Genomic DNA, 10,530 nt, shown 5'->3' on the forward strand with positions numbered 1-10,530 from the left:
CATAGGAACTAGATAGTTGAATCAACTTACTAGCGGCCTTTCACAGTTTCCTCCAAAGGTGCAGCTCCTTCAGCAGTAACGACTGTTCTTTGAATGCTTCGGCATCCTTCTCAAAAGCATCAAATTCTGTACCATATAGGAAGGCCTTGGCAGAGAGGTTAATTACGTGACCGAGGCAGCGTAGACGTCGGCCAAGCCGTTGCTTGGGTGTAAGGTGGGGGAGGAAGCTGGCGACGATGGAGTCGATCGCAGTATTGTTATTCGAAGCGTTGTCTGTGACAAAATAACCAAGTCGATTCTGGAGATTGTAGTCGTGAATAACCTCTTTTATGATCTCTGCTTGGTTCTCGCCGGAATGGGAACCATGTAGCTGTCGTATTGCAATAAGAATCTAAAAGAAAATGTCAGAGTTGAGGGTACATAGCTATCTAGTTAGTCATACTCTTAATACAATTCAACATACCGACTGGTTCTGACCAAACTCATCAATGAAATGGGCAACGACTCCGAGGAGGGCCAGGTGATTTGGAGAGGTCCAGAGGTCAAAGGAAAGGTGAATCCTACTGACTGACCGAGCTAGGACCCTCTTGAGATGGGCCTTCCGCTTGTTAAATGCCCCCATCACTAGGGCTCGCAATGTATTTCCGCAGCCCGGTAGTAGCTTGTCGATCGATGGGTATACTATTCGAAGAAGGCCGATAAATAGCTCATCCGCGACCAGTCGAAGTGCTATCTGACAGACCACAAAAAAGGCGATTAGAGCTTCCTCAAAAGGAGCCTTCTTGACAGTTGTAGTTAGCTGGACATAGGCCCCCGACTGACGTATTGGCGTGGTCTCTTCATTCTCGCCGCCGCTGTCGCTGTTCGACAAAGGTATGGAGGACCGTTGGAACCATTCTCGAGGGGCCTTCCGGCCGTGCTTCGAGATCCCATGGACACGGAGGTGGGTGGGTTTGTTTTGGGAGTTTGCGTCTGCAAATTGGACTTCGTTGCAGTGCTTACACTTCCATATCCTGCGGTTTCGTAGCTCTTTCCCACTGCTGTCCAAGCCTGCAAATATAAGTATGTACCTATTCCATATGAGCTGGGCAAGGAGGTACTTGCCTTTAGATGTCCGGATCAACTCTTCGGCTTGCTCCGAAGCCCAATACCAGGCAGAACGGCGGGACCGTCTATGACGATAGGGTTCATACCGCACGTACCATATTCCTTTGACTTGTACTCGGTGGTCTCGTGGTATTTGGGCCACTGCTAGGTCGTAGGCCGCGTCGTTATGAGCTTCAAGAAGAGCCCTAATTGAAGGTTGTTCTTCACCAAGGAGAGTCGGCGTGTCACCAGAGTAAAGGGTAGTTAATTCGGAGCTCTTGTCGCTCTCTGGTTCGGTAAAAGACGCCATGGTAGCAGTGTCGATAGGACTGACATTGTGATGATGGAGGGGAAAACAGTCTCATTGCCTACAGGGTCACGATAAAAGGGCAATGAATATACGTCAACTGCCCTAGAAAATAGGTGGCAACGCAAGTTACAATGGCTCTACAGGGGGGGTGTGTAGTGTGCGCCACCTAATTTACCCAGCCCAGCCCAGCCCAGCCGCCCCTTTTGTCGAGGCAGGCTGGCGTAGTTCCTTCCCTGAGGCTAGGCTAGGCTTGACACCTGGAATCGGCAGGCTAGGCAAGGCTAGGCGGAGGCAGGCAGGGGCAGGCTCAGGCACAGGCGGGGCTTTTGAATACACTGCTTGTCCACACGTCCTGGTCGAATAACAGCCGGGTCGATGCGATTGAAATGATTAGTTGTCATTATGAGAGCTCTGCCTTCCACGGAAGCTACCCCGTCAATTGCGTTAAGAAGGCCTGAGAGGGTCACGTTGCTGTTTGTGGACTCTTTCGACGCAGCATCGTTGTTCTCGCGACTTTTTGCGCTTTCGATAGCATCGATGTCCTCTAGGAGGAGGACGCATCGTGTTGGTAATTTGCTCAACAATGTCTCAAGGGTCGCGTCGTTGACTTTGGACAAGTTCATGGCATATACGTCCAGGCCAAACTTTCCAGCAGCTGCCAAGCTCAGGCTTGTTTTGCCGGTTCCGGGCGCGTCATACAGCTGTCGCGTAGAATATAGGCTACTATTAGTGCTACTGGAGTAGATCCTAGTAGACCTGCCATTTTTTGCTCTGATAACGCAACAGTTATGAGCCCGGCCCCGCGCTCGAAGTTGTGAATAAAAACCAACTACGCTGTGTAAAAACTGCACATTGATTGAACACGAAAGACAGTGTTCGTGAGTTACGTTAGCTAAGTTTTAATCCCCTCTTGACACGGAAAAATGCCACCCTCCAAGACAGAAGTTGTCCTCACAGGAATCGACAATTGGGATGACTGGCAGAAATTTGTCGCAAGCTTAATCGATATAGATATCTGGGAGGCAATCAAGCCGATCAATCGAACGCAGGTTCTTCAGAAGAAGCCGAGACGGCCGCAAGCTTCAGACTTCAACCCGAATGCCGAATCAGAAGCCAACCTTACGGCATCTCAGGTCAATGCGTTCAAGCTCGCACGCGACAACTGGAAAGATAGCTCCAAGGAGTATGAGCTCCAAAAGGCGAACCTGATCAAGGCCAAAAGTGTTGTCATCAGCTATGTGGATGAAAGACTAGGTCGATACCTCGATCAAGACGATGATCTCCCGCGCTGGATAGACAGTCTGGCGGTAGCGGTCAACGCTGAACAGACCAAGGCTGCTGATGCACTCGTAATGGAATATCAGCAGATTATTCAGTCTTTCAGTTGTACCGATTCGACAACTTTCACCGACTGGATCTGGAAGTGGGAGAATTTCCTGCTAAAAGCGGCACGTCGTCGAATGCTCGAAGTCACAGGCGGCCGCTGGTTATTTGACATTGCCCGCTTGATGGCCAAGCATAACGGCAACTTCACTGACAACTGCAGACAAGCTGCAGAGTTGTTTACGGCCAAAACCAAAGCCTACAACCAAAGTGTTGAGCGTGGAGTCCAGCAACTGTTAAAGATTCATGACCTTGACGATCTTGCCAGACTGCAAGAGGCTGCACTAGCGATCCAAGGCGCAATAACGCATACTCCTCCAAGCTCCACAGACGCGAGCCAAGAATGGTCCATTGGAAGTGTCGCAGTCAAATTGCGGACATGGGCCAGTTCCGCCCTTCCAACTCAGCCACCAAAGACCGGAATCAGACGAGGAACAGCATTCTACTCTGATGAAAAGTCGAGCGGACAACATCAAAATGAAACTCCTCCATCACACCGGAAAAGGAAGCAACGAAATAGCCAGCCAGGCAGCAACAAGAGACAAGCATTGTGTTGCGAAGCTTGCGGACAACCAGGACATGACCTTAGCTCATGCTGGACAGCCATTCCAGAACTCCGACCGGAACGAGTACCAGTCAATAATCGACTAGAGGGTCTAGTCAGCAAGGTTCTAGCTGGTGATCCAGAATTGAGAGCAAAAATAACCGAGCTTCGAAAAACAGCCCAACTGGATCAGGACAGACCGAGCCAAGACCAGAAGCAAGTGTCACCAAATTGACAACTAGACGAGTCAAGGCTGGACAGACGACTTGTTGGTCAAGCATTGCCACAAGGAGCAGCATTTCCGATATGCCTAGGAACTTGTCTCCAAGCTGACCAGTATCCGTTACGGTCGTCAACTATCCTTGATTCCGGAGCCTCACTGGACATATTCAACGACCTTGCCAAGTTCAGATCGATGAGAAAACCGGAGGCAGGAGAGGAACACTACCTGATTGCTGGTGACTCAGAGGTCAAGATTGAAGGTTATGGTCGGGTCGATGTGCCAGTCAAGAAACAAGATGGATCAACCAGTATCCTACGAATCCGGGATGCTGCATACTGTCCTACTTTTGCAGTCAACGTTGTATCATTTCAGTGTCTTTACGATAAGGGTATCCGCTGGGATACAATCAGTACCCCGACAAGGCTGATCCACAAGGCCGGAACACTGATCTGTGTGGTTCAAAGACATTGCAGACAATGGGTTCTTCACTATCAGGAAACAACAGATGCCAGCATAAAAGCGGCAGCTGCCTATATAGCCCGACGAAAAAGACGGACTACACGAGACCAGAGACCAGATGCTATTGCAGACGGAACGCTGTGGCACAACCGATTGGGTCATCCGAGCCCCAAGACCCTTGAGCATCTTGGAAAGAAGTGCCTCGGAGTTAGGCTTCAAGGACGAAAAACGGCAGAATGTGACCACTGTGGCCGAGGCAAGATGCGCCGGCAGGTATCTCGACGACGGCCAATACGGCCAAATAAGCCATTTGAGGAAATCTGGGTCGATTGGACCGATCTTACGGAAGACTACCAAGGCTATTCCAGAGCCATGTTCATCACGGATGCCTATTCAGGTCTTGTTTTCCCTTACTTTATGCAGAGTCATGGTCTAGGGAGAGAAAATCGAAGGATTCTCCGAGACTTCTTAGACTGGGTAACTATCCAGTACAACGCCATCCCAAAAGTCATTCGATCAGATGGTGAACTGTTCAGCAAAGAGGTGCGGAAGGAACTGAAACTTCGATCAATCGAACCAAAAAGATCAGCCCCGAATACTCAGGCTCAGAACGGAGGCGCTGAGAGGTCAGGGGGTGCCATCATGGAGAAGGCTCGTACGATGCGAATAGCGGCGCGCCTACCACATGACTTGTGGAAGGACATTGTGGAAGCAGCCTGCTACTTGCGCAATCGAACACCACTTGAGCGCAACCATTGGCACAGTCCATTTGAACGAGCTTTTAAGAAGCAGCCGATAATTAGCCATCTCAAAGCGTATGGATGCAAAGCCTTCGCGATGACGCCAACTGCCCAGCTCAAGATTCGGAGAAAGCAGAAGCTTGAACCACGAGCACATATTGGCTACATTGTTGGTTACCAAGCCTCAAATATTTACAAAATCTGGATTCCACACAAGAATAAGGTTATCCTGACCAGAGATGTCATCTTTGACGAGTCAAGCTTTTTTGAGAACAAGGTAGCACAACCGGACCTGTTGCAGTCAATTAGCCAGCTACTGGATGAGATCGAAATCCCAGAAAATGAGCAGGCTATGGAGACTATAATCGAGCAAGATCAAACAGTCTATCATTCGGAAGACGAGGAGGAGGAAGTTCTGGATGAAATCGTGGTGAACACAAGCATGCAGGATGAGCCGGACGGCGAAGACGACGAACAACGGTGTGAAGAGTCAGAAGAGCAAGGGTATTATAATACGCCGCCATTGACAGACCCGGATCTTGAAGAGAGTCCGGAAGCTATATTCACAGCCAATATTCGGATCTGTCACCGGGCCGATCATCCTGAGGGGGTGGAGAATACACGGCACAACTCAAGTTGTTGCAGTTACGATGTCCCACCTACCAGTGCAAACTACCGATTTCACGAATTCCATCCAACCCGAATTCAGACTGCGGTCCACGGTGCATTTAATGCTGGGATCAAGTTTCAACCTCGCAAGAGTCACCTACCAGAAGTTCCAAAGACTATGAAGGACCTTGAAGATCACCCATTCAAGGACCAATTCATCAAAGCACAGAAAGAACACCTTGCATCGCATGACCAGATGAACTCATTTATTGAGGTACCTTGGTCACAAGCGAAAGGTCAAAAGGTTCTACACTGCATGTGGGTATTTACCTACAAGACGGACAAGCACGGTCTCCTTCAGAAATGCAAGGCGAGGCTAGTTGTGTGCGGGAATCAGCAGGAGAAAAATGCACTTCCCACACGGGCCACAACATTAGCCAGCATGTCATTTCGAGCGCTACTAGCGATCGCTGCTGAGCACGACCTAGAGCTTGAACAAATGGATGCCGTCAACGCATTTGTCAACTGTGACTTGGACGAAGTTGTATATATGCGCATGCCACCTGGTTATGAGAAATACGGCAGAGTGTTACGGCTGAAGAAAGCCCTGTACGGTCTACGAAGGTCCCCGCTGCTGTGGCAGAAGGAGTTGACCAAGAGCCTGCAGGAGCTAGGGTTTCAGCCAGTCCCACAGGAGCCATGTATCATGATCAAAGGTGCTGTGATTGTCTTCTTCTTTGTGGACGACATTATATGGGCGTACAAGAAAGCCGATGCCGTGGTCGCCAAAGCAGCTATCGAAGGGTTGAAAAGCCGATACCAAATGACGCTGCTGGGTGAACCAAAGTGGTTTCTTGGAATACACATATTGAGAGACAGACGACAAAGAACGATCTGGCTGACGCAAGATGCTTATATTGATAAAATAGCGCATAAGTTTGCCATTCAGCTGGAGGACAAGGCGCCAGACACTCCGATGAGCCTCGAAGAGCTGCGGAAATCAGAGACACAAGCCTCGAAGCAATCAACCGAAAAGTTCCAACAAAAAGTCGGATCTACTCTATTTATCGCCATATCAACCAGACCTGATATTGCATTTGCAGTCAGTCGACTTGCACGACACAATCTGAATCCAAGCGAGGAGCACCACAAGGCAGCCAATAGAGTGATTCAATACCTCTATGCCACTAGGTCATTTGGCCTGCGACTTGGAAACAGAAGTCAACAAAACAAAACTTCAATAGAAACTTTTATCGGCTCGAGTGATGCATCATTCGCCGACAATACTGAAGACCGGAAGAGCTCGCAGGGCTATGTACTGAGATTGTACGGTGGGCCGATCGCCTGGAAGGCATCGAAGCAGACCACGGTGACAACGTCGAGTACAGAAGCCGAGTTGCTAGCAGCCTCCGAGGCAGCTAAAGAGATGATAGCTGCAGGAAGACTTCTTCAGTCTTTACAAGTTCAGTTGAACGGACCTTTGCGGTTGGAGATTGATAACAAGCAGACTATTAGGCTGTTAGTTGAAGAGTCAGCAAAGCTGACCACACAGCTCCGTCATGTTGATATTTACCAGCACTGGTTGCGTCAAGAAGTTCAAAATCATCGAATTAAGGTGCGTTGGGTGGGATCAAAGGACATGGTAGCAGATGGTATGACGAAGGCGTTACCCAGGGGTCGACACACTGAATTCCTACGGCAACTGAGAATCGATGATGTCCGATGCCGAATTGGTCTAGAAACCAAGCTGGAAGAAGCTCGAAGCATGATGTGAGAGAGACTTCAAAACCCGGACAGCCAAGCGGACCTTAAATTGAGGCTAGGTGCGAAGGGAGGCAGAAAGACTGCTTGTCCCGGGGGGTCCAGCGCGTGATGTGCTGACACTGAAGCTTGCAACAGAGGCCGAACTAGTTGTAGATGAGTACTTTGAGAAGGAGCTCATCTAAGGGGGTGTGTGTGAGGGAAGCAGGGGTTTAATGAGCGCCCCGCCTCGAATACATGTAAATTAGCTTCAGTGAGAGCTCTCCTTAGGAAACTCTCCTTTTCTCCTTGTGAACAATCAATTCATCCAAGTCGCACTCGACCTTGTTCGTGCGCCTGTACCGTCACATATTGTTCACCGACACCCTCTTTGATGGATCACCGTCCACGACGTGACCATCGATTTCGACCCCAACCGCACCAGCATATTCAAATTTCACCAAAACACCCCGACAACCAAACTTTCACCCAAACCACCAACCAGCCAATCAATCAATTAACCATAAGTCAACAACCAAATCAACCACATCAACCAAATCAACCATTAATCAACAAATCAACCATTAACCAACAAATCAACCACAATTCGACAATAAACGAGTCCACTACCACGACCGAAAATACACTATGGCAGGAGCTGCAGTAGACACACCCTCCGGGTCCACCACACCCGCCCCCCCGACAGATCTCCGCCCATCAGTCCCGATACTCTCATTCATCGATGGAGAAGCCGCATTTCGGTCCGCCTGGGCTAATGACGCTCCAGGCATCATGCGGGAAGTCTCGGCCCTCAGCCAGGCCGTAACCAACATGCACGAAGAAATCATGAGACTGCGCCAAGTCGCCAACACCACAAATTCACACATCGACACTCTTCAAACCCGCCTGAGCAACACCCTCATGGAATCGAACGACAAAGACGAGACTATCTCCCACATGGCGGGACAATTAGAAGCGTACAAGGTCATCGCCGCTACAGGAGGAAGCCATCACCAACGCTCTGCCGAACACCCCAAACCCGACCCATTCAATGGAAACAACCCGAACGAATTGCCAGAATTCTTACAGAAATTGGAGCTCAAATTACATATGAACAGAGACTGGTGGACAGACGAAACAGAACGCATGGGGTTCGTCATTTCATGCCTTAGTGGAGACGCCCACGCCCAGGTCAGCCACAATATATCACACGGCATAGTCAAGTTTACGAACGTCGAGGCTATTATCGCCACCTTAAAGACAGTGTACGGCGATATTGACTCGGCCGCTACCGCACAAAAAGAGATATACGACATGAAACAAGGCCATAAATCACTCGCAAGCTTCCTACCGAACTGGATTGCCGTCGCTAAACTCACTGAGTTCGAAGACAAATCGTTGATCTCCCACTTGAAACGCGCTCTCCACCCCGACATCATATGGAGACTTGTGGTCCTTAAAGTTACACCCGCCACTCTAAGGGAATTCATCGAACTCGTCAGGCAATGCGACAGCGAATGTCGTCAGCTCAATGCCGACTACTATAAGAAGAAGCCCAGCAATAACAACAAGGCCCCTACCAGCACTGCCCCCGCAATATCGAGATCCCAAACCCCGTTGGCTACGAACGAAGGAGACGCCATGGATCTGAGCGCCGCCTCCTGGGGGCCTAAAGACGTGGCTTCCGGGCGTAAACCCCGAACCATGGATGAAAGAGAAGCTCGCAGAGCCTATTGCACAGCCCATGGACTCTGCAACTGGTGTAATTCCACGGATCATACAGCGCACATTTGCCCCACGGCCCCCTGGAACAGCAAGGAGGGAAAAGTATAGTCTCCGGCGGAAGTCGCCGCAGGAGACGCAAGAAAAAGGCCGACCTACAACTTTCCTCTCTGGACACCAACCAAGCTCACTTGCTGTTACCATGTACTCTACACGGAGATAATAATGCAAGCTTAATCACAACCAATGCCATGCTTGATTCAGGTGCCACCGGAAAGGGATTTGTAGACGAATCCTTCGCGCATACCAACAAATTCGAACTTTATAAACTACGAAACCATCGCCGGTTGAACGTAGTCGACGGAAGACCCTCCTCGGCTGGCGATATCACTCATGTAGCAAAACTGCACATGGAAGTCAAAGGGCATAAAGAAAAGATGCTCTTTTACGTCACGAAGCTTGGGAAGTATGATATCATACTCGGAAAGCCCTGGCTGACAGACCACAACCCAAACATCGATTGGAGCACGAACCGGGTCACTTTCAACTCTGACCACTGCCGCAGACGCTGCATGAAGAAGGGGCAATACCAACTGGTGGTGTATGGAGCCCCTTCTCTGCCGGTCTCGACAACCACAGCCATAAACCCACGCCCATCAATACCTCGAAGGGTCGGCGCCGCCGCATTCCATATGCTAGCCAAAAAGGACGATGTCGATATATTCTCACTATCACTTTACGAGATCGACAAAAGGCTGGCTGATCTTGGCGTCATCACGGAAGCCTCCACATTCGCAAAACCTAAAGCACGATTCGACGCTGCACTTACGGACATGCAAAAGATGAACCGAGAACTCCAGCCACGGGATACAGTCCACCCCCCCAACTCCGGGTGCCAACAAACCGAAGAACTCCGAGTCTCCCGGAAAATAGCGGCCGATATGTACCTTTCAGGCGCATCACTCGAAGACATTCGCAAAGCCCTTGAGCCTAAGACCTGGATCGACCCTGCAACAAAAGTACCCGAACATTACCATGAATTCCTAAAAGTATTCGACCAGACAGAGGCAGATAAACTCCCTCCACACCGAGACTGCGACCACAAAATCGAACTTCAACCTAACACAACCCCACCTCATGGACCTCTGTACGGGATGTCCGAAGACGAACTCACCGTCCTCCGGAAATTCCTTCAGGAAAACCTCGACAAGGGGTTCATACGCGCCAGTACGTCGCCAGCAGCCTCGCCAGTGTTATTTGCGAAGAAACCAGGCGGCGGTCTTCGTTTTTGCGTTGACTACCGAGCACTCAATGCAATAACCATCAAGAACCGATACCCACTGCCGTTGATCCAAGAAACCCTTTCACAGCTAAGCCAAGCTAAGTACTTCACCAAACTTGACGTCGTCGCGGCGTTTAATCGAATACGCATCCAGGAGGGCCAGGAATGGATGACGGCATTCAACACAAGATACGGTCTCTTCGAGAGCATGGTGATGCCTTTCGGATTATCAAACGCCCCAGCTACTTTCCAAGCCCGAATCAATGAAGTATTACGCCCATTCCTTGATAAGTACTGCACAGCGTACATCGACGACATCCTCATCTATTCAAACGACCTCACTACCCATAGACTCCATGTCAAATCAGTGCTTCAAGCACTCGAGGCCAGGGTGAGGAATCAATCCACGAAATCCACTGGTTGACCAATATA

At 49.9% G+C, this 10,530-nt stretch overlaps 4 protein-coding genes across 4 annotated transcripts; all 4 read left to right on the forward strand.

Annotated features, from left to right (window-relative positions):
* Positions 1-2,319: 2,319 nt before the first annotated feature.
* Positions 2,320-3,067, forward strand: ISF_09997 (copia-like retrotransposable element; the record flags this gene model as incomplete). The annotated part of the gene is made up of 2 exons (XM_018853596.1): positions 2,320-2,989; positions 3,048-3,067. The coding sequence occupies 2 exons, from the start codon at positions 2,320-2,322 to the stop codon at positions 3,065-3,067; spliced, it is 690 nt and encodes a 229-aa protein (XP_018699213.1).
* A 671-nt stretch (positions 3,068-3,738) lies between these two features.
* Positions 3,739-7,128, forward strand: ISF_09998 (polyprotein; the record flags this gene model as incomplete). The annotated part of the gene is made up of 1 exon (XM_018853597.1): positions 3,739-7,128. One exon carries the CDS (start codon positions 3,739-3,741, stop codon positions 7,126-7,128), a length of 3,390 nt encoding a protein of 1,129 aa, XP_018699214.1.
* A 614-nt stretch (positions 7,129-7,742) lies between these two features.
* On the forward strand, positions 7,743-8,927 carry ISF_09999 (retrotransposon nucleocapsid protein; the record flags this gene model as incomplete). The annotated part of the gene is made up of 1 exon (XM_018853598.1): positions 7,743-8,927. One exon carries the CDS (start codon positions 7,743-7,745, stop codon positions 8,925-8,927), a length of 1,185 nt encoding a protein of 394 aa, XP_018699215.1.
* A 140-nt stretch (positions 8,928-9,067) lies between these two features.
* Positions 9,068-10,522, forward strand: ISF_10000 (reverse transcriptase; the record flags this gene model as incomplete). The annotated part of the gene is made up of 1 exon (XM_018853666.1): positions 9,068-10,522. The coding sequence occupies one exon, from the start codon at positions 9,068-9,070 to the stop codon at positions 10,520-10,522; it is 1,455 nt and encodes a 484-aa protein (XP_018699216.1).
* Positions 10,523-10,530: the final 8 nt, after the last annotated feature.

This window comes from Cordyceps fumosorosea (genome assembly GCF_001636725.1).
Source record: "Cordyceps fumosorosea ARSEF 2679 chromosome Unknown scaffold_130, whole genome shotgun sequence".
Taxonomy (NCBI): Eukaryota; Fungi; Ascomycota; class Sordariomycetes; order Hypocreales; family Cordycipitaceae; genus Cordyceps; species Cordyceps fumosorosea.